We start from the raw sequence: 26695 nt of genomic DNA on the forward strand, positions 1-26695 counted from the left end.
GAGAGAGAGAGAGTCAAGTACTATGTGTGAGCACCGTTCAGTTCCTCACATTCCGGTAAAAGTCAATTTAATTCAGTCAATTAGTTATTAGAAGAATTAATTGGCAGACGAAGAAGGATAGGTCCATCTACAAATCCGATGAAACACTTACTTTGCTTCTATATAAGGCAGTCTGTGACCTTTACTTTATTTATGCGATGTACCACTGGTCTGCACCGTACTATGTGTTGGTAAGTGTGAAACCGGCCTGGCAAGTATGAAGATGAGTAATTCAAACGAGGGCGTGTAGTTTTGTATGACTTGTAGTTTTGTACAAAGACGGGCAGACAATGAAAGGAAACAGCGAAGAAGCTCTTGGAAACCACGAACCTACCAGTCATTTGCTGACCTCGGTGACAAACTTACACATAACCCTGCTAGCCGGCGTCTCCCCCGCCCACTGGGGTGACAAAATGAGTTGCTGAAGTCTGGAAAAGTAGGAGCTGCAACCCAAGCTGTCGACCTACTAACACTCTCCACCCTATTCATCCTCACCCTCCACACTTCCTCCCCTCACTCCATCCAACAGACACTCCGCCACGTGACCTGCTGGGTTCTCATCCTTGTCCTCTTTAGACTTTGTCTCTTCCACATCCATTTGCTTGTTGTCGTTGGCATAGTTTTTTATGGTGCTGGTTGTTTTTACACTGCTTCCAGAATAATAAAATATTTCACATATATTGCAAGCTTGCCAGGACCGACAGAAAACATATCACACCCTAGCACTATACACCTGTGACCAATCTACACCAACACATCGAAGTCAAACCTAACACCACTCACAGGGACTACAAAAGTCTTGATGGCAAGCCTTACTTCAACGGAAAAGGTTTTAAGGATTTTTGGGATGAAGTCAGCAGTAACAGAATGGGGGGCAGAGAAAGTGGAGTTTGTTTCAGATCCTCATGGTAGACACAGGAGTGTGGTCATCAGGTTTTCGGACTGCGATGAATTTCGGTTATCAAAGGTAGAGCCGAGGGATCTGGTAGAAAGGACAGATGTTAAAGATACGAAAGTGGCAATTTGGTTTAATGGATGGAAACATACAGGAAGCTAATTTTCAATCTATTTTTTTGTTGTTGGAGAGATAGTGATTCAGTGCACAAGCCAGTCTGCGTGGGCTTGTTGCTGGAGTTCCTTGCACACCGAAACAAAATGAACCTGCTCAAATTCCATTAATTTCTCCAGACATGACCCTTGTCGATGCCATCTTTATTCCTGTCTTTATTACTACTCGTCAATGTCAAAATCAAAGTAATTGTTAATATTACAAAGCAACGCTCTCTTCATTAAGTATTCGAGATTTTCTCCCTCCTTCTCCACATCCATTGAAGCACTGACAGGCTTCTCACTCATCTCTCCTCCCACTTCTTCTTGGCTAAGGTGCTTCTGACGAATTTACTGAAGGAATTACGGCAACTGAATGCGACATAAGCTCAGTGGAATTATACACAGAAAGGCGACGAAGACCGCACCAGGCCACCGGCAGACCAAATGAAAATTGTCGGGGCTTCCTCAGCCTCCAGGCGCCATGGCATCATGCAGGCGGCTCCAGAAGCCGCGCGTGCACCAGACGGAGGACGAAGCTTTGGTTGAGGAAGAATCAACTTTTTCAGAGCCAGTTGTGCTGATTAGAATCGCTGACGGCGGACATGCATATCAGAAATAGTTCTACATTGAAATTTTCAAGAATACCTCCAAGTCTTTTAGTCTATTACTGTCCTATATCTTGAACTTTCCTTTATCCCCCCGAGCACTAAAAGACATCCCCAATCTCCACCATTCAGCTCCACCATCATAAAACGATTAGACCTCGTGATTTGACATTTTTGTTGCTGTTTTTTTTTTTTTTTTTTTTTGAAGGAGTGCAGAAGAGAACTGTGTTATATAAGAATGGCTCTAGTGATACCCCACGAAAGACAGGGTGTGTCCTTCAAGATGCGAGATGATGCTAACGAAGGCGAGGCGAGATGACTCCAGCAGGCTAACCTCGCGAGGCGAGGTGATGATAACGAGATAACCTAGCAAAAAAACGATCGTCCTGGAACTGGCGACTCAATCGTGATTAAGTGGGTTGAATAAGCTCGGCTTTTCTTACTACTCGTCGTCAAGGGGGGTAGAAACCTCTTCAGACACTGAGAATGTTGTGACCAGGAACAGCGGACACCAAGTGACTAAAGATATTTACAGATTTAACATAAGACTGGAGTTTCGGAACGGAAATCCCTCTAGGATCGAATTCCTTGTTTCAAAACACGTATTGTTTACTTTAAAAAAAAATTATTTAATCACATGATTCCTCTTCCAGCGACAACTCGACCAATCAGCTAATGTCTAAAAGGGAGAGCATCCTGTCCTGAGTGGCTTGTTATCGTTCTGTCTAACAGTTGATAGAATTATCGGTCTGGTCATAACTCATCAGCTGGAGATTATAAATACTATAAACGGCTATAATAAGGCTGAGACTGCCACATATTGCAGAAATGAATGTAATTAGTCGCTAATAACACTGCAGGCCTATGAACAGTTTACTCTACTGACGAAGTTTAACCCTACCCCTACCTTCATCCCTCACTGAGCAGATGGAGCTATCAGCATTTATCCTGACATTATCTGATTTCACTGAAGTGTGAAAAGGAAGAAATGGGAGAGGGAGGTGGGCTCTGATTGTCCTGACACACGTGGAGACAATTAATGTAGTAATTAAGTGAGTAATTGAGTTAACTTTGGTTGCTGAGTGCTGTGTTCAATGTACGGTTTGGTGCAGCCAGGACCATGCTTTGTTCTCGTTCTTCGTGAAAATTGATGCGAATGTATTTACCGTTAATTACTGTTAATTAGAAGCATCAATTACAATGCATTTTAGAATCCCCTGAGCCATTACATGGAAATCAGACTGCGGTAGTTTGCCACAAAGCCAAGCATCTTCTCGTTTCAGCCACGTTGCTTCCCCCATTCCCCAACCCCCCAAAAAACACCACCAACAACAAAACAAAAACAAAGAAAACAATAACTGCACCAGAGGCCCATTCATCTGATGTCCTGAACACTGTAGCTAGTCACTGAGCTAGTGATGGTGATACAGAGGTAAACATTATTGTGTATCATTGTTCTTGGCAGCCAATAATTACCCCAACCGTCCAGACCGAACTCGAGCAATGCAGTCTATCCTCCTTCTGATCTTTCGACAGGTAATACTAAATGTGTCTATCTTTCAAATTTCAACATAATTTCTCTTGAACACATTTAAAAACTAGCTTAATGACTAAAAACAAAATGGGGGGATTGAAGGAAGACAGTTTTTAAATCATTTAACATTTTGAAAACGCCTTTTAACCCTCGAAACAAAGAAAGAGAAAAAATACTTCGGTGCTCATTTAGCTGACATATTTTTTCATCTCTCTTAGCCGAACATAAATTGTGAGGATCGACGATCTCGATTTCAGGTCCATTTCCTCGTTCCCAGAGAACTGCCATCATAGGTTCAAGAGGGAAGAGAGAAGGGTTGCACAGTTTGTCATAGGAACCTTGCTACCTGCGTGAGTATTGGAGAGAAAGTGTCTGCTTGACTGAGCTTCATGCCGGGGGCGGAAGCTTTTAGTCACAAGCTCTTCTCTTGCTTGACAGAAAAGAAGTGTCATTGGCGCAGCAGACCGGAAGGGGAAAACGATCTTAGCTCTTCCCCCGGGTAGACCGATCCGTCCTCCGCAAGCTGATCGCGAGGTCATTGACCTCTTATTGGATGGCTGCCTCTGGTCTCAACAGATTAGCCACACAATGCACGAGGTTCTTTCGATCTTTTTTTTTTTTTTCTTCTTAAAGAAAAAATTCCTTAAGCTTTTGTTTTTTTATAAATTAAATTTTGTAGTTTGTTTATTATAGTTTTTTTTGTTTTGTTTTTTGCTTTACAGCTCTTATAATTCATCCTTGCAGGTGTTATTTGACTAAGCTTTACTAAAACAAAATTCTCTGCGATTATTAACCGACTGATGTATGTGTATCATTTCGCAACTCAGATTTGCTAAGCTGAATAAATATTTATTCACAAAGAGACAAAATTCTAGATATGAACGATGCATTCATCATCCAGATTCAATATTCATTTATTTCAAATCCACACATTTCACACCGAATTCACGTCCATCTTCTGAGTCAATGTACAGGTACAAGTTTACGGATTTAAACCCACACTGTCAACAAACATCCTTCTTTATCTCCACCAGAAAACCGAGAAGCCAAACATCCTTCGTAATCTCACCAAAGATGAGAAGACAAGAATCTGTCTTTATTACCACTGGAGAACTGAGAAGACAGACATCCTTACAACCACCAGAAGAGCTAAGTGCCAGTAATGATGATGGGATTCTCCGGCTCGTCTGCTTCGCTGCTGGACATTGTCATCAACTTGTCCACCATCGCCTCTAGTTCCTTGGTTACCTTGGACAATAAGTGTGTAGAAACCTTATTTATCCTCTTTGTTGACAAATTGCTGTGCGTCAGTCGGTGTCGCAGACATGACCATGCATGCTGTGCGCATGTCCACCATTAACTGAACAGACAACAGATTAGGTCTGTACAAGGGTCGCCAGGAGGGGCTGTAACACAGCAAGAAACCTTTTTGATCAGTGCCAAGGACATACCTCCAGGTGAGACAATTTATTCTTTGATGTTGACAAAATAAGATTCGTGTCTAGCCAATCTTTGTTTCTCGGGGCTCTTCAAACTAAGATATAGATAGATGAAAGGAAAGTCGGGAGATAGATGACAGTGGACTCTGTGTGTGTGTTCGAAGTTTATGTCTATTTATTAGATTTACAGAAGAGAGGAACTGTTGCAAGTTTTGAACTAAATCAACATTTTCTTGGGAAATGTTGGAAATATTGCTGGATGAGTTGGGCAAAATGGTTGGATGCCAAAGCAACTGCACCTTTCTGTATGTATGCTAGAGTGAGAATGCGACATATATACATTATATATGTCTGCTTATTTTCAATACCACCTTCGCAAATTTGAAAAACAGGATCGGTAAATCAGGGGAAAAGAAAGTGATAGCACCACCTGCTACCTGAACCCCGTAAGGCGAAATGACAAGAAGTGCCGAGAAGGTAGGAAACAAAGACCTAGAAACATTTTGGTACTCTCTTATAAACAGTTCACAAAGTCAGCCGCAGTCTGGCATCAACAATCTTGAAACAAATACTTGCCTCTCAGTTATCTGATCAGCCTCAGTTTTCAGCTCGAAAAAATGCTTATTTAGTCAGTCATTCTGACCATCCTTAAAGTAGGCCCCTCTGGAATGTTTCCAGAAAAGGCAAGTACAACATTTTTATAGACATCTAGCCACCAGCTCTACCTGTACATCAGATACCAAACTACTCATCGCAGTATTTTTCTTCAAATGTAATAAAAAATAAATTCACTAAAAAATAAGAACGCGGCCATATCAAACATAAATACAATCAGATTGTAAGAAATCGGAGAAAGCTTATATAAGCTGTGTTGACAAAGGGGATCAGCTCACTGCCCGAAATATGATCGTCGATGAGTATTTCTTTGCTTTTCAAATTTTGATTTCTTTTGCAGCTGTTGCTACTTTCGACATTTAAGCTTCTTATTCTACTTGGTGTTGGTTGGCTGCTGTGACTTTTGAGCCTCGTCTTGTGGAGAGCACAGGTTAAAGGTGTACTAGGGTGAGAAAATAATGTCACTAAGAAACTATCGTTGTTGAGCCCACAAACAACCGATGAGTTGGGACCACAGACTAAAGCAGAAAAATTGCTGAAATCTGGTACTTGACAAAGAGTGTCATGTCCCTGATAGATAATAGAAAGTGGTTGTCATGGTGTTTTTTTTTTTAGATGTTCTCTGCCTTCAACAACAAGGCAACGGTGCCACCCATGTTATATTTTGAGGTTTTTGGTCAGTGACACCGAACTTTTTGTACAGTCCTGGACTTACCCCTTTAAAGTCCTACTTTATACCCTGATCCTATGGTCCAAGATTTCCCATTGCGAGTAGTAGTCTCTATGCTAACTTTTACTTATGAGTGTCTCGACACATTCGTGATGTCAGGAAGTTTGTTGTTCTTGTTGTTGTTGTTCCTGATGATACTTGATATTTGTCACTTACATCTCGAGAACAATCTATTCGCTGATAATTTGATAAGTCCTATTTTGCTCTCCAGAACTCAACTCAGTGAGCTGAAAAAAAAACCTCAGCTTACTCCTGTAGGTCTTTAACAAAAATCGCCAACAGCAGCGTTTCACTTTTCTAGCGAAATTTGAGACGAAGTCTGCTGTCTGCGTCAGGTAAGCACGATACTGATGGCAAGTTTCAGATCATAGTTTGCTTTTACAAATGTATTTGTATTTTTTTTCATCCTCTCTCTCTCTTGAACTGGATAAGACAGGAGCGTACCGACACAAGTGGGTTCTCCTGCGCGCATGCTTGAATGATTATAAAATTATGCATGTAACTATATATACATTATTATTTAATTTATTATTCCCTGTATCTCTGCATTCACTTGTACAGCTCAGAAAAAAAGGAACAACTGCATGCACACACGCACGTGAGGGTCAGAGATGCCCGCAGGCACAAGGAGGACAGAACATAAGTCTGCATTGCATGTCGATAGAACATAAACAATATATCACTCTATTCGGAAAGAAAGAAAGAAAGAAAGAAAGAAAGAAAGAAAGAAAGAAAGGTGAAGGACGATGCGAAGACAAGTGGGAGACAAAATCGATTGCTGCTATTTGTTGTCCCCGAACTAATCCATCTCGCCCACGACAGCCCTCATTTTGTTTTAAAAAGATGCTAGACGAGACTTTAGCATGTGTTTCTTGTCGAGGTCTTTAAGCGTGACTGATGAGACACCATGCAGTCAACATCTCTCTCTATCTTATATATATATTATATAAATACAAAAACACATGCACACAGATACACAAGCCTACAAACACACTCTCAAGCAAATACAGACACACGGGCGTGTGCAAAGACGAATGCAGTATATATCACATACACACACCTACTTGAGATTTATGGCAAGTAGGACATGGATTTCTATTCGAAGAACACATTACTTGATTACTTAACCTTTTAAATCCGTTGTGCAAGAAAAACCGACCAACAATCGAGTATTATGAGTATTCATTCATCTTTGACTCAGTTTTCCATTACAGTGATATTACAGACAGGCGGCCAACAACTCATCTGGCCTGTCACAATAATCAAATTAAATAATAGTTGATCATCAAGTTTTTAAATTAAAAAGAATTTTAATTAACAGTTGTTCAAGCTGGAGGGATTGGCAAGGCAAGAATGTTCTGTGCTTCTCTGACTTTCCACCCACCTCCCTGAGGAGGTGAAGGGGTTAAGTTTAACATCTTGACCTCACACTGAGTCACATGTAGAAGACAACAAGTTGCTTTAGATGGCGAGGTCACAGCGTGCGAGAGAAGCTTCATGAAGCCTCGCATTCATTCCAACTTTGTCTCTCTCGTCTACCATAGTTCCTGTACAAAATATGATTGTCTACCTTGTTTAACCGAAACTAAAACAACTTGCGCTATGCAGTCAAAGGAAGGAGCGACGTACATGCTTCTAGTTTTTGAGTCATTCCGCGGGTTGTCGAGTAAACATCGCTGACATCGTCGTCTAGGGAACAGTCCTCAACGTGATTCTCGTTTTTCACGAGAGTTTGCTGCATCGTGAAAGTTACTTCCCCTGAGCTGTTGTCAGTGGATGGATGTTTCATCTCCAAGGCCGGGTGCTGTGAGGGTGGAGGGGGTGGGGAAAGCTGTGGAGGATATCCAAAGACGGGGAAAGCCACCCGCGATTGAAAGCCACGTGGGTGAGCTTGGATCCCAGGACGATTGCAAGCAAGTTGCACAACATGGCGACAGTCCTGAAGGGGAAGCGCTGGCCGTGCTGCTCGCTGTACAAAGGGAATTTCAGGACGGCAGGCAGGCCGATCAGACTTTCCCCACCGAAGAGTCTCAGCAAAAGGGAGATGACGAAGCCAGCCAAACCGCCGTAGGAGTTGGTGCCGGGCAGGAAGAGGACGCAGGTGAATTGTGGGAAGAGTATGACGTACATGAGGTCAGAGCACATGACGTACAGGCCGTACACGCTCCTGGCTACGATGGCGATGCCCGTGCTGATGACTCCCACTACCAAGATGGCGACCCTCAGAACCCACACCAGCTCTCTGTCCGAGGCCTGGAAGAAAATGCATATGCTGTAACAATTTACTTCTGGCTTGCTTTTTCATTCTTATTTCTTCTCTCCTCATTTCTGCTCCCACTCTCTCTCTTCAAAACAAATTGGCAATGAGTGTTTCTTATCATTTTTTAAATTATTACTAGGACATGATTGTAAAATGGAAAAAAATATTTATGATGAAAATGTTCACCCACATAGCCATAGTCGCTTCAGAAGTATCATAATTGAATATTTTTAACCAAAACTATTTTCAACAAAATAATTGTCCTCTCCGTTTGGTATCGCCCTCGTGTACATTCAGATCCAATACATCGTGTCTTGAGCCAGGCTTTGCGTGTCGTACCTGCGACCTGAGCGCGTTGCGGTAGATGTTGTTAGTGAAGACAGTAGCAGACGACAGGATGGACGAGTCAGCAGACGACATGACGGCAGCCGCCAGGGTACCAATGCCCACGATGGCCACGGGGCGCGGACACAGGTAACGCAGGGTCAGTGGCAGCATTAAGCTCATCTTCTCAGCAGGTATCGGCACCTCGCCCAGGTAAGACGTGGAGTTCCAGTCTGCAACACAATTAACTCATTGAGTGTGGAGAGTCGAGAATGACGAGGGTTTTCTGGCATCCTATCAGGGTGGCGGCAGCGATCCATGCAAAATAGTTGGTCTTGTGGTTATTGTACAGCAGGGTAGGTACTACAAGGACTTGTACAACCTGTACTTTGTGGTGAACCAAATGCTGTTATTTTAATTAATGATTGTTCAAGCTGGATGAATTGTTTGTCGGCAGGGCAAGAATATTCTATGATTCTCTAACTTTTCACCTGTATGCCGCTCATGGATTTACCTTTTGCCGTACAGAGAGGAGAAATAATAAAATTTCAGTGAAAAAAATTGTCAGGTTAAGAGAAGGGAAGAAACGTTTTGGAAAAAAAATACCAGCAATTAATTTATCTAAAATTATGAGATACATTTTTTCTGTATGAGTGAGCTACACTCTACCCTCACCAGTCTTATGATTTGCTTTCACTCAGCTCATGCTTACAACTTTCACCCTCAGTCCTTCACGTGCAGCTTTGGCTGTAATTACATTTGTGTTGTCTACCATGTTAAACCTGTTTTTGTAATCTTGTTTTCCCTGATGAATCGCAACAAGAATCGCAACAAGAATCGCCAGCTATTGATAGCGCACAGATTTCTCTCCCCTTGACATCACAGCTGTCGTCCTTCACTCGAGCCCTCGATGATGTCCTCCGGCATTCGACACCCACGTCTGAAGCTGACGAAGCCTGCTGGCGATCAGCCTCCTGTCACCTTCGTGCACTCAGTAACAAAAGTTTTATTTATTTAATCGCATGCGCTCAAGCCACAGTCCCCAGGCGCGTGTGCATGCATGGCGGAGGTAGAATAAAGTGTTCATTCTTTGGGCGGACAAACAAGAAAAGCGTGTACAGGCACTCCCCACGGCACATCATGGTTCTCTCGCTATCTCCGCTCCTTGTTTGTTCAATTATCTCCTCCGTAGTTACTTTTCTCTTTCGTCTTCTAAACACATTCATCCTTCTGTCTCTCTCATCCATCACGTGAACTAGTCGACCTGCACCTGGGTATTTTCGTCTTCACGCCCTGCGAAGTTGACCTCTTCGTACGTGTGTCTGTCTCCGTGGTCAATTATCTCCTTCGTAGTTACTTTTCTCTTTCATCGTCTAACTCGCATTCATCCATCTCTCTCTCTCATCCTTAAGACGATCCATCACGTGCACGATTTATCACTAGACAAGTCGACCTGTCCCTCGATATTTTTATCTTGCACGTTCGTCACAGTGGTGTTGACCACGTCATACATGTGTCTGTGTGTCTGCGTGCGCGCGTGTAGTGGGGGAAGAGGGTGGGTGTGGTGACCTGACGTCAACAGCACACGTTTGTTTCCGCAGCGATAACACTGAGTGGCTCGGCCATGCAAATCACGACTGCGCATGCGCGCCCTGTCTCCCACGTGATCACTGACGTCAGCACTGACATAAGTCACAGCAGTCTGTCTTGGAGCTCCTTGAACTTGTTGAATGACGGTCTCCAGGTGGGAAAAAAACCCGCGTCCCGTTTTGGCCAGGTAACAGAAGGGGATTACGTCAAGGGTTTGTTGTGTGTTGGAGTCCCTGCTACAGTTATACCAGGTGTTGAAACTGGATGTGCTTACCTCCATACCACCTCCCTCTCTCCCTCTCTCCCTCTCTCCCTCTCTCCGTCTGTCAGCATGAAGAATGAACTTCATTCAGAGTCGATATGATTCCCTTGTCGCTAGGTCTCTATGTTGCAAGCTGTTGTGAAGACTGACAGACTGGCTTGACATAAATCTTTAAAATGTTCACTCCCTTACTATCATCTATCATCTGCCTGCTTGCGGGGAAAGTAAGGAGCGTGTGACGACCAGATGTTGTCTTTTTGACATTGTACATGCTATTTTAGTCATTCCTCCCATGAGGGGTATGGAGAAATTTTAACTATACACAATCAACAGTTCACCCATACAAAGCTTGAATACATATACAAAGGTAAAAGAAGTAAAAGTAAATACAAGGACATAAAAACTGTATTATATGTGAAAAGAAAGCATAACAACGATACTAATAATAGCTAATTATTACTAGGACATGATTGTACCGTGAACTAAAGACATCATTTCGCAAAGCTATCACAAATAATATAAATAAATTCAATACATCCTTTTTAGTGGTGCAGAAGAGACTATTAATTCAAACTACATTCGAGTGTTTAAAATAAAATTTAGGAATTAATCTGTATCTTTTCTTGTTGAAGTAATCACGTACTAGAATGTAGTGACTGCTACTACAGATGGCACGGAGGAGGGTAATGGAGAGTATGATAGTCTCACTTCAAGTTTACAACTTGTAAAAATAATTTAAGCTCCGTAAAGGATATTATTTCTCCAAGAGAGCCGATTTTCTTCAGATACTATCAATATATTATGTTTATGGAGACACCCACCTACAAACATCACAGAAAGAGAACGAAAGCGCCGACATCACAAATGGTTCATTTGGTTGTCAAGGTTACAGCTAGTGGAAGACCTGGGATAGTGTCAATATATATATATCGAACTTAACTCAGTGATAGAATAATAATATTAGTAATTTGTTTTTTTTACTTTCAATATCTTGTCGCCAATAACTTCTCTAGAGAACCGCGATTGTGTGAGATAATAGGTCGAGAGTAAGGCGAGCTAGGGGAGGTAAATGCTACTTTTCTTGCCCGTGTGAAGGTTTGCTTCCCCTGCACGCAATGTATTTACAGTCTATTTGTATACCTTACTTATTCCAACACATGTTGTATTCGTATTTCTTTTACGCTTTATGCAGTTGTTTACTCAAACTGAAATGAAGCTAGAAACTCTTTTTTTTCAAATTTTATTTGCCTGAGTCTATCATGATTGATAGGAGCGGCAGGTATTAATATTGGGCTTATAATAGTAGTCATCTGGTATATAGGCCAGTCGCCTTTACCTGATTGAGCTGGCTGCTTAGCCGTGATTAAATCAAATCAGGGTTAGCCTTAGCTGCTGGAGGTGTAAAACACTGATTTCCCCCTTCCTTTTTACCTGATCGAACATGTAAGGAAGTCAAACCAGTGTCTGCAACAGCGTGTCTCGCCAGTCTACCACGTGACCCCAACTGTAACTTGTCAAATATGATGAGAACTGTAACCCAGTCAAACTATTCTACTGGTGACACTATAAACTCGACAAGCCACTCTTATAGTGGGACAATGACCAGACAATCTTCAAACCGGTCTCCTAGATAGAGACAAAGCTCGGGTAATTGTAGTCTTCCTGACGGCTTCTCGACCTGAAGGGGGACCAGTGCCATGTCTGACCTGTGACCCTGACTGCCCTGTGACCCTGACTGACCTGTGACCCTGACTGCCCTGTGACCCTGACTGACCTGTGACCCTGACTGACCTGTGGCGGCTCCTGCCAAGCCCCATCAGCGCCGGCGGCACGGCGAACAGCGCGCACATGACGGCGGCCACACACGACGACAGACGAGCAAAGTCCGTGGTGCTGCAGGCCAAGATGCGCTGAAAGTACACCTGTGCACAGCAAGATTACACCCCTACACATCATAACCAGAAGTGGGAGTAAGAAGGGTACTTGGTACCGGGTAGTGGGAAGGTTAAAGAAGGAGAGCACTCGGGACAGTTGTGAAGAACGTACTGTCATCTACCCTTGTCACAGAGTGTTGCCGACATGTAAACACTTCAGAGAGAACTGAACATGGCGATCACTAACATTCAAGTTAAGGTCCTCTGTAAGCATGTGGAAATCACTATTTATCTCTGCTTTACTAATTTATCTCTCCCTATTTTTGTTACGCTATGGTCTTTTCTCTCCTAAAAGATTTTTTTGCACCTGAAACATCCAGGTTATTCATTCCACGTCTCACACCTCTCCCCCTCTCTCCTGCAGCAAAATCTGTACAACCTAATCTCTGTGTGGGTGTGTGTGGTTTGTTGCAGAAAAAGTGTCGTCCATGCTCATTCACCTGCCAAGGAATTCCGCCGAGGGCTACAACAGCGAAGAGGTCGACAAAGATGCCAACTTGGTCAGTGGGTACCTGGCCCACCCAGCTGCTACCCAGCTTGCTGAAATCCACGGCTGCGTTTCGGACAGCAAACGGACAAGCTATTGCCTGCAACAGATTTCGACCTCGTCAACATCGGGCAACAGAAAACATGAGTCTGACAAAAAAAAAAACACCAGCAACACCTTACTGTTGGACAGGACAACGACAACAGACAAAAGCCATCTGAACACTTGACCTCACAGAAGCTACAGAAGAAGCAGTCACACCTATCAGCTTTCATTACCTGTAACACACCATGTCTATACACATCAGTAGAACTAAACCAAAACCCTGATTCTGAGAGACCAATAACAACCTTAAAACATCCAACATCGACGAACAACCACAGCCCCTTACACTAGGACATCTCGCATTCTCCATGGCTCATAAAATTAGACGGTGAGTGCCTCCACACACTGGTGATTTCGCACAAAGGGGGACAGGATAAGGAAGGAAAAGAAATCTTGGAGTACCGAACGAAACAAACAAAAAAAGAGTCTTTCAGTCCTGTCAACTGGAATCATGTCCAGACAGTTTGTGTGTCTCATCCCAGACCCTTACGGTGCTCACTGAAATGACCACACGCCAGCTGTCACTGACCAAGCCTTCTAGAGTGCTCTAGATATTTCCACCTGTCACTGACTACAGTGTTCTAGATATTTCCACCTGTCACTGACTACAGTGTTCTAGATATTTCCACCTGTCACTGACTACAGTGTTCTAGATATTTCCACCTGTCACTGACCAAGCCTTCTAGAGTGCTCTAGATATTTCCAGCTATAACTAACTAGAGTGTTCTAGATATTTCCAGCTGTCACTGACCAGGCCAACCGCGATGCAGACGAGCTGAACGATGTCTGTGTAGGCCACAGAACGAAGACCTCCAAGGAAAGTGTAGACAACGGCGACCACCGCAGAGACTGTGATGGACAGAATGTCGCTTAGGTCCATGATGACAGAGATCGTTGACCCTGACGACAGAGAAAAGGATGTCGTGAGACAAACATTGTTGATCCTTATTCTAACAGCTGGATGGTGTTTTGTTGGATTCGGTAGGAGCCAGCCAGGGTCTAACCCGCTTCAAATTATCTACATACTTTAATGGGAACATGCTCTAATTAGCCTGAAGGCGTTAGAATACGATTAATTGGAGCTGATCTCGGAAATGCAGCTGCAAGAGTGCGAAGCTAAGTTCTTTTTCAAATGACTTGGCTGAGCTCAGTATTAGTTGCTGTTTTCAAACATGTGAGTGAATACTCCCCCCCGTCCACACACACACACATTTCGTTTCACTCACCCCTCACGCACCATTTTCTCAAGATAAAAGCCTACAAAGGTCCTCATGCAAAGAAAACGGTCCAATCCGTGACGTCACGTGTGTACACGGCTGTGGACGTGAAAACGACTGTCAGCGGGATTTCGTTTATCTGTGCATGCTGATGTTTTTATATCCGTTTTACCAAAAAGAGGAATATGTGCATCTTGTACTGATCCCATTTGAAAAATAAAATGTTGACTTCTTGAGACCTTTGAGACCTTTAAAAACAGCAGCATCAGTAAACAGCATGCTTTTTGATTCACAAGCCACTACCTGTAGGTAAGCCTGACAAATTGACTAACGTGTTGAATCCGCAGAGAACACAGCTCTCACTTCTTTGTGATAAAAAGATGAAAAAGGTCGAGGTCACCCTGCAGCATCCGGTCTACTGTTATGATGGCGTGACAGCTTCAATTATGCCATCCTTCCCTGAATGGAGACAACCCCTGGAGATCAGTTGCTGACAAGCAGGAAAGTTATCCTCCCACAAACCCTGACATTCGCTCACTTCAGGGCAAGATGAATGACAGTCTGCTGTACTCACGAACCTCCACAATTCTCCGCTGAAGTACAGACATGCGAACACACTGTCCAACGTTTGATTTTGTCCGGTATCTTTCATACGTCTGTCACCTTAAAACTCCGCCATTATTTATCATCTTATAATCTTTGATAAGTTTCTGGGTAAGGCGGTCTCTAATACATAACAACATTTCTTCCTTACAAAAAATGAAAGAATAACAAAATGGATAGAAAAGCAGAAAAAGGTAAGGCATGGATGCAAGCAGTCAAGAAAAAAAAAGGGAGGGAACAGAAATGGAATTAAACACTGGAGTAACTTATTGTTGTTTATTTTATTGTGAGGGAGTCGTGGTGGATGGGTCTGGTTCTACTTTCCCATTGCACTCAAATATCAACCATTAAATAGAAATTACTTTATGACCTCAGGTTTGTTGTGGGATCTTGTCATTCATTAAAAGATGAGTAGAATAAAGAGCTAATACATCAGTGGTGTTGAGGATGTGGTGTGTATTTTAGCTCACCTGTGAGAGTGAATAAAGAGACAAGGAGTCCCATGTTCCTGTTGGCTAGAAACACTTCCACTACAGTAGAGTTCTTGCCGGACCTCCTGCCCGCCCAGATCCCTACAGCCAAGGTGAGGGCGTAGAACACAAGATGGACACCACTCCAGGGATGTCTACACTCATCCTTGACTGGAATCGAGCAAAAACTTCCCTTTAAGCAACAACTATAACTGAAACAAAATATTTTTTTATTATTACAATTAGTTTCTCAGTGAAGAAAGCTAGCAGGGAATCCTGAAGATACGTTTACTCGATTTTCAGGATTTTAGTAGCAGCATCAGTCACCACAGCTTCTGTTAGTCTCTGTTTATCTGTTTATATCTAAAGACAACATAAACGATCAGAGAAAAACGCTGATGTTCAAATACAACAGGTGTCAATTGTCGTGATTATGGAGCAGGAACAAGAGGCAGGCGACTTCTAATGAACATTAAAGAGAGAAAAAACAACTACTTACCTTATCAGTAAATAACAGATGTCTTGTGGATGCGACTGAGTAGAGCAGACGTTCTCCTAACCTGAAGACCTCTACACACCTTCTCTCTCTCTCGACTCACTCCCAACATATGTACAGCTGCTTACACCGGTGAAGTACCCGCGCATGCGCGCACTACCTACACGGAGACCACAGTGAAGCTCAGGTCTGCCTCCGCACCAGCTGACGATTATGTACGGTCATTAACACTGGGTTTCTGTCACAGTCATGCACTTTAGGAACGAGGACTACATTTGCACATGTTGATGTGTCCATGCATATATTTTCAAAATTTAAAAAGCTTATTTAAAGATTTTCGCGTACACCCCAGCACTTCTCTATAGGCAGAAGTGGCTGCCAGTTCAAGCTTGCATGGACTGCTAACTGGCTCCATAGTCTTACCACTGTCTTCATAACCATCCCTAGGACATTGGGATGTCGACGCCCTGCCTGGTCGTCCCGGTCTGGTAATGCCGACCTGCTCTATGTGTAGTGAGTCAGACGAGACTAAATAAGCAACCTATTTCTTTTCTTTGTAGCAAACTAATAATGATGATGGATGATTGATGATGGAGGAATGATGGATGATAGATGAGGATGATGGATGATGCATGGATGAATGTATGATGATGATGATGATGATGATGGTACATTTTCAATAACAATCTAGGAACATTGTGAGATATCTATAACGCCTTTTAATGCATTATAATTTAAACATAATACCTAAACAACATCAGTTTATTGTCTATATGATGTCTATGTAACTTAACCTTGAATAATGTGTATCAGTCTTCATGCACACTAATGATTTAGCTTTGTATAAAGCAAACAAAAATACATAACATGTTTAATACCATAGTAGTATATTGCTATTCGCCACCCATCCTCTCGACTCCAAAGCTGCTCTGAAATATTTGTACAAAGTGAACAAACATCACTGGTTCTAAATTTTAAACGATTTTGTTATCGTGTACATTTCTAACCATAACATTGATTCCAAATCCACATGTTATGTTTTAGTCTGGCATCTCTTTGTCAACATTTCCATTCCATGGAGTCTTTACAGACTGTTGTATACGGTAGGCTTTACAAAAGAAATGACAAAAAGCAGGATGAAGGAAGATTGCAGAATGAACTGTTTAAACACGAAATTCATTTCAGTAGAGAATACTTGTTTTAAGCGGAGGAGTTCCTATAAAAAAATGGCAAAAGTGTGTTTGTTGCCTTCTCGAGCAAAATAAAATCATGATCGCTTGTTATAATTCTTCTACGCCAATGCAAACACGAAACAATGAGAGGTCAAGTGAGTTCTTTGTGGAACATCCATTAAAAACTCCTTGGCTTTGCTAAGCAAGTCTCCTTTAGTAATTTGACTTAGCGAATATAATTAGTACGTTACCCTTCTAAAGCTTACAAGTAATCGCTTTTAACTCAAATTTATTTTTGGCCACTCTTGACGCATGCGCAGAAAAACAAACACGTGTTTTGTCTAATGTTACGTGCGGACATGAAAAGACATGAGCGTGATGCACATTTGTGACGTCCAACGTTGTGAGGTGACGTCATACGTGAGACACAGTTTCGACGTTAGGCGCAGTAGTGATAGCTGAGGTAACTGTGACGTCTGCGGTCGTGCGCCGCTGCAGCTGTGACGTCTGGTGTGATGCACTGATCGTGACGTGTAGAGCGACTAAGACGAATTATTAGAAAATAGTTTTTCTTTGACCTCACCGTCGGCCAGTGCCATCGGTTCGAGCTCGGTGGCTTGTCCATCGGCTTTGCTCGGTCGCACATCGATGGTCCTCCGTCGCGAGCAGCGCAGCACGTCGTACTTGAGCGGCACCCAGCCGCGCAGGAACATGGCGTTGGTCAGCAGCGACACCACCACGATGGCCAGCACGCAGCACAGCATGGAGAAGGTGCGGAAAGGGAAACGTTGCACGTCTTCGCTCGCATCGTACCACGGGTAGTGCAAGGCGGCCGGCAGCCCCAGCAAGCCCTCGCCTCCCAGCAGCCTCAGCGTCAGCGCCAGCAGGTAGCCGGCCAGACAGCCGTAGGCGTTGGCCGGGGGAAACCACAGGACGAGAGTCAGCTGGGGGAAGAGGATGACGTACATGAGGTCGGAGCAGAGCACGAAGAGGCCGTAGATGCTGTTGACAGTAATGGCCACCACCGTGCCCAGCACGCCCACCAAGACGATGGACCCCCGCAGCACCCACAATATCTCGCGGTCCGAGGCCTGCGGCGAGACGAGCACATGTCAGCAACATATGATGTATGTAGGTAGCTAGATAGCATGCCGATAGGTAGGTGAGATAGCTAGATTGATCTTTGATAGCAACGTATCACTTTAAAACACGAGTAGTATTTGAGACATACGGCTGACTAGTGACTGGTCTTTTGGAAAGTTCAAAGGGCAACAGAAGAAGAGGGTTGGGTTCTGACTTTCCATCCTGTCCCCTAGTACTAGTCTCGGCCAAAAGAGCGAATGTGAGGGGCTCACCTTAGGTCGTATGATCTCGCAGTAAATGTTTTTGGTAAACACTGAAGCGGAGGCCAGAATGATGGAATCGGCGGAGGACATGACAGCTGCTGACACGGCGCCGATGCCAATCACAGAGACAGGAACCGGACAGAGATACTGCAGTACTAACGGCAGGATGGAGCTCTGCTTTGAAGGCGGAATCGGTATCTCGCCCGGGTATGTGGTTAGATTCCAGTCTGCAACAAGTGGATGCACAGACATGACATATAAAATGGATGGATGGATGGATGGATGGATGGATGAGGATGATGTGTAGCTGCAGACGAAAGTTCTTCTTTGCGTCTTTACCTGTTGAGCCTCCGACGACACCAATGACACACGGGGGGATGGCGAGGATGACCGAGGCCACTGCTCCCACCAGCGAACTGACGCACGCTACTCTGGCGCTCTTGCACGCCAGCACCCTCTGATAGTACGTCTGATGACACACAAAGGTCAAAGGACATTAGCTTCAACACATTTTTTTTTTTTTAGTCAAACACCGTTTTCAGCTTGTGTGCAGTGAAATCAAAGTCTTTCAGTTTGCAGTCAATGGTCCACGAAAGGGCAAGTCACATGATTGGTTGTCTTTGCTACCCTGGAAGATTCTGTGATTGTAAAAAAATAAATAATAATACAGTCGCTAAAACGACACGAAACCACTGGACTAAGTTGTGAACATTTTTTAGAATGGCCGTCCCTATTCATTTTCGTTTGAGATTAAAATGCCGAAGCAAACAAAGAGAAGATAAACCGTCACCTGCCAAGGGAGACCACCCAAGATAAGGAGAAGAGTGAAGTCGAGGTAGACGCCAATGGAAGAGGTAGGAATAGTTCCCAACCACGTGTCGGACACCCTGCTTAGATCCACAGCCTCGTGGTTCATGGCGAAAGGAAACACTAGAAACTGTAGAGGAAAGATGACCACAAGACAGATAAGAGATGAAGGATAATCAAGGAAACAAACAAACATCTTAGAAACTTAGAGGGTTTAATGGGCAAGACGAGACTGAATTATTGAAAGTTTTACAATGTGTACTGTTAAAATACTAGTTTTTCTTGGCGGACGATATATTTATGACACAAGCGATTCCCATAGACCTTCAGGATATTACCAGGCCCATACACCTCCATGATATTACCAGGCCCATACACCTCCATGATATTACCAGGCCCATACACCTCCATGATATTACCAGGCCCATACACATTCAGGATATTACCAGGCCCATACACATTCAGGATATTACCAGGCCCATACACCTTCAGGATATTACCAGGCCCATACACCTTCAGGATATTACCACGCCCATACACCTTCAGGATATTACCAGGCCCATACACCTTCAGGATATTACCAGGCCCACGGCGATGAAGACCAGCTGGATGACGTCAGTGTAGGCCACGGAGTACAGTCCGCCCAGAAATGTGTAGACGATAGCGACGCAGGCAGAGATAATGACGGAGATGGTGGCATCGAAATCGAGAATAACAGAGATGGTGTTGCCTGCACACAAGCAATAGAACAATGACATGTTTGATTGTCTCTCAATCATTTTTGTGGAAATCCCTGTACGAGTAGTGAGGGTGGTTCCGTGTAGTTGTCCAAGCCATCTGGACAGCTCCTACAGACATCAAACAAAGACCACTGAAAGTACCTGATATACCAACCTACCTACCCATCTACCTGTCTATCATTGTTCTTTAGACTAATCACGCCAATCATGGCGTGGGCTGAGCAGATCAGGTGCTGGGTCATTGGATCAGCGATGTCGCTTCCGGTAGGTTCTAGTTCCCACGCCCCCTAGTAACCTTTTCCCGTCCCGCGGGACATGAGAACCAGTTTCTCCTCGTCGTGTCGACTGCTGGCCCTGTTTGACGCCGGGCCAGGTCGTGACATATACAACAACAGCATCTCAAATCAGTTTAAACTATTTACAATCCTGCCCCCCCCCCCACTTCTCAATGGAGGAACAGACTAACGGACGTGCGTTTGTGTGTGTGGTTGGGGTTGTGAGGTGGTGTTGGTGTAGAAAGAGGGCCACATCCGACAGGTAGTTTAAAGATCAGTAATGGTTTATGTTCACAAGGCCAGAGTGCATGTAGGTCTGTCTACCCAGGTAAGGAAGGATAGCATTGGATCGTCTTCTGTTTGAGCATGGCAAATATACTTTCCTCGCGCGTCTTCCACATTAACGCTCTTTCTGTTATTCTAACATGTTTACCTTTTGTTAGTCTACCTGTCCAGGTAGCTTTTTGGAGGAGAGAGGAGATTGGATCGTGAATCTTTCCTCTCTTGAGTCTAGTATAGCAAAATAAACATTGTTTTTATCCGATTAAATCATGATGCGTCAGCGTGTAAGAAAAAGTTCACGTGTTATCCTTGGGTTGCACGTCTTTGGTCTCTTGCTGTGTTCAGGTGAAATCAGTCTGTGGACTACAGGTGACTTACCCAGAGCTGACAGAATGGCCGCTGACCAGAAGAGGTCTCCTAGCACCTGAGGGAGGAATAGAAGTGCTCCAACCTTTCGACCATATTTGAGCTGGAAGGGGTCGAACATCGTGACATACTCCCCTCTGCGCATTTTGGGTGCGTATACCAGGCCAGCTGTAAAACAAAGATTGGTAAAACGATAAGTTTGGCATTTACCCTTTCAAAATAAAGCACATCAGCACAAAACAGTATTTCCGAGTGAATGTGTTGTCGAGATACAGGCTTGCAAACATCAACAACTCTTTTTTTTCATCCTGTCCTCATTCTCTCTCTCTTTCATTTTCTATGTTATTCGCTCTTTTCTCGTTGTTCCTTCCCCTTCTTTAATGATGTGCAGGTGTGCAGGTAAAAATGCCCTGACATTAGAACCCTTCGTGATATACAGCAATTGTGCTCACCGATAAAAAGCGAAATACAATAGCAGATGGGGGCATTAGCCCAGAGTAACCCCTGGAAAGCAACTGCCTCAGCTGTTCCATTGATGTAGCCGCCTCCTATCATCGTCGCTGAAATAATACACACACACATATATATAGTAGAGTTATATTTGCTATTGTTATTATTGTTAAGAAGAAATATATTTATGGACTCAAAGTTTTTAACATACATAACGATGCGATGGCACATTTCTGAATAATAATAATTTAATAATAATAATAGATTGGCAGAAGGCAAATTAAAACCGACGAACAGTCCGATTCAAAAACTACCAGAAAAATAAAGCAAATTCAAACACGCGCAAATGAAACATAAATCAGACCATAAAAGCAGAAGTTATACTGCTTTTGTTGTTGACTACGTCAATACGACCAATAGGTATATTGAAACAATAAGTTGTGGACAGACTGCTGTGAAAAAGCAGGTGTAAACAGGCACCGAGAGTTTGCATGGAAGGAAAACTCGATTATCGCAGGAAAAAAAAATCAGAGAAAAGAATAGCAGGAGGGGATTTTGTAGGAGACCACCTACCTGTGACAGTGAAAAAGGAGATTAAGAAACCCATGGACCGGTTGGCCAGAATGATGTCATCCCGCGACTTGGACTTGGCCGTCTTCCTGCCTGCGATGATGCCGCTGACGAGGATGACGATGTAGAAGCCCACCACAGCACACAGACCAGGAATGTTGACAGACATGATCCAACCTTTCTACCTGCGCCTCCAGGTGAACTTTGTCCTCCGGCACTTGTTACCTACTTCCTTTAGATGGCGCTCGATGTCAGGGCAGCCTCCGTTAGGAACTGTCGCAAATATCAAACCCTGATGATGTTTTCTAAGACACAAATTCGATCGAATTACTGTTCTTCATCGCCTTCTGAGTGGCGCCAGTAAATTGTACACTATCTACATTGTTACTATGACTACAGATTGGCACATGCAAAACAGCAGGTGTCGAATGCAATACTCTTAATGCGATTGGTTCTGATGAGGCTGAAGCAATGAGCATGAAACACCAAGGCCGAGCATAAGAATTCCTGATGGCTAACTTAGCTTCTGAAGAGCCATTACTCTTCTGAGTATGACTGGACTGGACAGTCCTTGACTAACATGCTTCCCTACAACAGCCACTACAAACATGATCTGAGTATGACTGGACTGGACTGGACAGTCCTCGACTAACATTCTTCACTACAAGTGCCACACACACACACACAAGGAGGTTTCTCCACTTCACTGTCTTTGTCAGTCGTGTTTGACATTCCTGTCATCGGATCCGTGGCCTAGTTTGAGTCCTACTTTTACTGTTCTACTTACGGGAATACCCGGGGAGAGACAAGACAAGTACGGGTACATAACGGGACAGACACGTATGCTGTTGTCGGTGGTCCTTCAGATGACAGTCGGTGTCAGTCAGGTTGAGAGAGTACTACTGATAGAGTACAAAGTTCGCCACCCCTGTTCGAAAGGAGTATTTCAAGGTACAATGTTAAAGTGAGGGAATATGGGAATGTATGGGAATATCCAACACATGACACCCAAGATAGGGAAATGATTGCTGTGCTAGTGTCACCTCTTTTGTAGCCACAAACTTTTTACTGTAGTGTGGTCTGTCTGTAGGTCTGTAGGACTCATTTTTTCTGCCTTTTTTTAAAAAAAACTAACCGTAGCCACACTTTATCGCAATGATCTTTCCGACCCATTCCCTTATGTTCGTGTGTCGCGGTAAAGGCAGCTGCATGGCCAGCAAACAGACCCCTACTTCCGCTTTAACCACCGATAAGTGTGTACTACGCATGCGCTGAATAATTGACGAAACCTCTCAGTCCACGACTCTTCCAGCTGACGTCACTGAGCTTCCTTTCTGTTGCCATTCGCTAGGACACGTGCCCTCTCACTGACCACGCCTTCTTGACCTTTCACATTAATGCGGGGCCTGTGACCCTGCACGTGACGCCCATACTGTGCACTCGTGAGTGCTCCCTAGTCACTCGTCGGTTGTAACAAAATCGGAATTTTTCTGTCCACACGATCCGGGGCCTTGAGATTAAATAACTCGGAAGTCGGCATTAATTTGCTGTTCTCGGCTGATGACCTGGAAGGATTAACAGAAAATGTAGTCACTGGGGCTGTTCACCCCTAACTCGTTACCCGTTCCCAGCATTTGCACGTCTGTTTGGCTGCGCGTTCATCCGACAGGTGTACAATGGAAAAGCGTGACACCAACGCTACAGTTCTACTCACAACTATCTCATGACAGTGTAGCATCCTACTTTTGTGCTCTCTCTCTCTCTCTTAGTTATAGGGACAGATGTAAAAAAAAAGTTAACATGCTCTAACCCTCGTTAATAAAGATTATCATTATCGTTGACGGTCTCTTTTTGACACATCCTTTTCTTTCTCTCAACCGAGATGAAGGAGCACCACACGCAAACATACACAGGTGCATACTGAGAAATAAACCTATTCCTTGCTCAATCACTGGAATTTTTTCCTTGCCACGAGCTTTTCTATACCGCAAAGAATGACTTGACTTGAGACTGAAACATCAGGTATCTAACAGTGATGTGTCTGTGCACCCGATAGACACCAACACTTGGTTTCATGCTCAAATCTCTTATCCTAATCAAGACAGTGCAAGCTCAACTCGTAATGTCTAACCTACTATCAAAAGGAAAAAAAAACTAAAGCTAAAAAAAATATTAACGAATAAAAAGTGTGCGCCTACCTGTCGTCGTCTCGTTAACAAATAAATCCTGTGTAAACTCTCATACCACTAACTGAATGTGGCCGCCCTGAGGATATGACATTCTACACACTTCGGCAAATGCAAGATTGCATTGTCTTTTGATACTGCAGCAGGCAGTCAATGGAATCCTCCTGAGTGGTTGTGTAAGTGTGCGGTGACTTGCGTGTGATCCGCCATGTCTCGGGTGTCGTGACCCACTTTATCCTTCCATTGGTCGACAGCTTGACCTTTCCCCCACCCTTCCCCAACTCATCCTGCACTCTTCATCGTTTGAAGTGTAAAGGCCTTGGCTGTACTGTTATCAGTCGACCAGATTTGCAAATGATTTGTTAACACATAACCGAGTTAATAACTGAAGACACGCGACTTGTTCTAACAGGAATCACATCGGTCGTCGACGGTTTGCACGCCACCAGAAACGAGTGTCGATCCTTTTCTCAGAGGTACATTTACAAGCAAGGGGGTCAAACTCCTTCGTCTGGCGATGATGTTGCTTAAATACTTCCCCAACTCTGCTTACACACCTCCCACGTGTCCTGTCTTAGTACTTACGAGTTGTGGTCTTAGAAAAGATAGGTCAAGCATCTCATCAGAAGCTCTCGATGTCTTTCTTCCTCGTTGACCCACACGGAGGACAGAGGACACTTGAAGAAAACAACAACGAGGGCGACAATAACAGACTTGTCTTTGATGTGAAGGCAGTGGGACAGATGCATCCACTCCCGACCGTGCGAAGCACCTTATCTGATCTGTTAGTTGTCCACGATGATTGTTCTGATGTGTTTCTCCGTGGTGTGAAATGTGGGTCGTGCTAGGGCGACCTCATGTTTGTCTCGCTTGTGATGCTTTAGCTGTAGTTATATTTTTTGTTTTTTTGTTGTTGTTTTTTTTTTAAAACGTTGTGTTAATCTGGAACAATTCCGGAATCGTTCTGTCCCACTTGTTCATCAGAGAGCAACTGTCATGCGATGTGCACGCTTTCGGAAACGATGACTAAGCGCTTTGTGATAATGGCAATACACAAATCTCCGTGCTCACCTCTCCCAGGATTATTTCTCCAATTATCGCTCTTCCGGCGAGAAAAGCAGGGCGTGTAGGTGGCGCAGCAAGTTATCAGCAGAAAATATGCAAGAAAAATCCTCAGAACCAATGGTTGCCTTTTGACTAGTACAACATTTTCTCATTATTTCTTGTAATCCTGGCAGTTAGTAGTGAAACATTCAGGTTTAGGTTTCAGGGAAAAGAAGCATGGCATGTCGAGAGAAAGAGAACTAACAGGACGTATATCTCAGCTGTACTGTTGAAGCAATTACATTGTACAATGTGAAAGTGGTCCACTGCCTCTACAGCTGTGCTCAGCTATTTCATATGAACAGTTAAACCATTTCTAACTTGAGTCAACGAAAGACTCACAGACCCGTTACCCAGTAAAGTCTCCCAGCTGTCTCTTTTATTTATCGTCCTCATCCACTGTATCCGCAGGCTTTGGTGAGAAAAACTTCGCTGTATGGACAATGAGTATTCCTTGACAACTTTGGCCACTACCAACTTAACCAAGCAACCTGCAGCAAATCGGCGATACAAACCGTAAACAGAAAACAACAACCGCGAAGAACCAGAGACCAATAAAAATAGGTAATCAACAACAACAACAAACTCGAAACAAAGACGAGGGAGCCTTGCAAGCTAAGACCGAAGCCACTGGTTACTACACCCAATGACAAAGAAAGTTATGACGACCACAAGTCCGTATTTACAGAGTGTATCAAGGCTTGGATATACATACTAGCCCTCCAGCTCTATACTGTTTGTACGCAATTCGACCTCGGCATCTTGGTTTTGTGTTACAGTTATTTCTCTCTACCTGTCTTCTCTTTCTTTTCTATCATTTACGTGAAGACTAAAATAACAAAATCGCTGTGGACTACTTTGGCTACTTGTTATTTAAGCGGAGTGCTATTTGTCAAAACAATAAAATTAATTTTTTAAACAGAGAGTATTCTCCGACACGTTACCTTGCCGTCCTATAAAGTTCGCCGTAAACTGTAACGGTCAGAGCACCCGGACTTTTATCTGTATTCAGCTTTATTCATTTCTCTTCCTGACCTACTTCAGATTTGAGCCTGTTTCCCTATTTGCTGAAATTCGTGTGCTGCGTAGGGGACGGTGGATTATATTGGTGGTAAGGACCATCTTACCTGTTTTAGCGCTAGCACCAGTACCAGGAACACGGGGGATTCGGCTTAATGAAAGCAGGAAACTCTCCCCACCACTCCATTCTAGGTAGCAACATATAACCTTGTAGTGAGAACTGTGGTGGCTTTGCTGGGCCAGTCGACCCCAGAGCTATGTCGGCGGGAGCCTTGGCTCCTGCAGGTCAAACAACGCCGATCAGGGTCTGTCAGAGTAGGAGGCCAGACGAAACTCCTGTTATGCACCCTGGCACCCTCCAGGGCTTGACCCTACGGTGTTTCTCTTCAAGGACATAGCTTGGCCCATAGATGGCCCAGCCCTGTCCAGGCAGGCGTGGACACTGCTTTTGACGGCGCAAAGGCGGGGTGGGTGGGTCTGCACCAGCTTTCTCTGGAGAAGGATGCCCACCCCGGCTGCAAAGGGCGGCTGGTGGTGGGCACAAACAAGGCACCTCAGTCTTCTTTACTGGAAGGAGCAACCACCCACGGCTGCCGAGGCGGGGTTGGGCTCGGGTC

At 44.0% G+C, this 26695-nt stretch overlaps 2 protein-coding genes across 4 annotated transcripts; both read right to left on the bottom strand.

Annotated features, from left to right (window-relative positions):
- Positions 1-6514: 6514 nt before the first annotated feature.
- LOC112571515 (high affinity choline transporter 1-like) lies at positions 6515-15885 on the bottom strand. Of its 2 annotated transcripts, none has more exons than XM_025250533.1 (7): positions 15764-15885; positions 15265-15435; positions 13726-13874; positions 12823-12969; positions 12223-12370; positions 8612-8829; positions 6515-8265 (listed from the first exon to the last, which is right to left on the bottom strand). In XM_025250533.1, the coding sequence occupies exons 2-7, from the start codon at positions 15296-15298 to the stop codon at positions 7798-7800; spliced, it is 1164 nt and encodes a 387-aa protein (XP_025106318.1). In that variant the 5' UTR covers positions 15299-15435; positions 15764-15885; the 3' UTR covers positions 6515-7797. The 2 variants fall into 2 exon arrangements, with proteins under 2 accessions (XP_025106318.1, XP_025106328.1); XM_025250543.1 differs by having other exon boundaries at positions 15265-15476; positions 15764-15839.
- Positions 15886-16464: 579 nt separating this feature from the next.
- On the bottom strand, positions 16465-25031 carry LOC112571500 (high-affinity choline transporter 1-like). Of its 2 annotated transcripts, none has more exons than XM_025250521.1 (9): positions 24540-25031; positions 21772-22041; positions 21201-21308; positions 20761-20916; positions 19667-19815; positions 19069-19215; positions 18618-18747; positions 18288-18505; positions 16465-18023 (listed from the first exon to the last, which is right to left on the bottom strand). In XM_025250521.1, the coding sequence occupies exons 2-9, from the start codon at positions 21935-21937 to the stop codon at positions 17475-17477; spliced, it is 1623 nt and encodes a 540-aa protein (XP_025106306.1). In that variant the 5' UTR covers positions 21938-22041; positions 24540-25031; the 3' UTR covers positions 16465-17474. The 2 variants fall into 2 exon arrangements, with proteins under 2 accessions (XP_025106306.1, XP_025106300.1); XM_025250515.1 differs by lacking the exon at positions 24540-25031 and adding an exon at positions 23967-24225.
- Positions 25032-26695: the final 1664 nt, after the last annotated feature.

The sequence above is a fragment of the Pomacea canaliculata genome, linkage group LG1 (assembly GCF_003073045.1).
Source record: "Pomacea canaliculata isolate SZHN2017 linkage group LG1, ASM307304v1, whole genome shotgun sequence".
Classification (NCBI taxonomy): Eukaryota; Metazoa; Mollusca; class Gastropoda; order Architaenioglossa; family Ampullariidae; genus Pomacea; species Pomacea canaliculata.

Coding starts and splice junctions, on each gene's coding strand:
- LOC112571500 (XM_025250521.1), bottom strand. CDS start 21,937: ATGTCTGTCAACATTCCTGGTCTGTGTGCTGTGGTGGGCTTCTACATC. Junction 19,816..20,760: donor GGCCATTCTGTCAGCTCTGG/GTAAGTCACCTG, acceptor GCTTGTGTGCAG/GCAACACCATCTCTGTTATT. Junction 18,506..18,617: donor TGTCGTCGGAGGCTCAACAG/GTAAAGACGCAA, acceptor CACTTGTTGCAG/ACTGGAATCTAACCACATAC.
- LOC112571515 (XM_025250533.1), bottom strand. CDS start 15,298: ATGGGACTCCTTGTCTCTTTATTCACTCTCACAG. Junction 13,875..15,264: donor CTCTTTATTCACTCTCACAG/GTGAGCTAAAAT, acceptor CTCTGTCGTCAG/GGTCAACGATCTCTGTCATC. Junction 12,371..12,822: donor TCGGCGGAATTCCTTGGCAG/GTGAATGAGCAT, acceptor TGCTGTGCACAG/GTGTACTTTCAGCGCATCTT.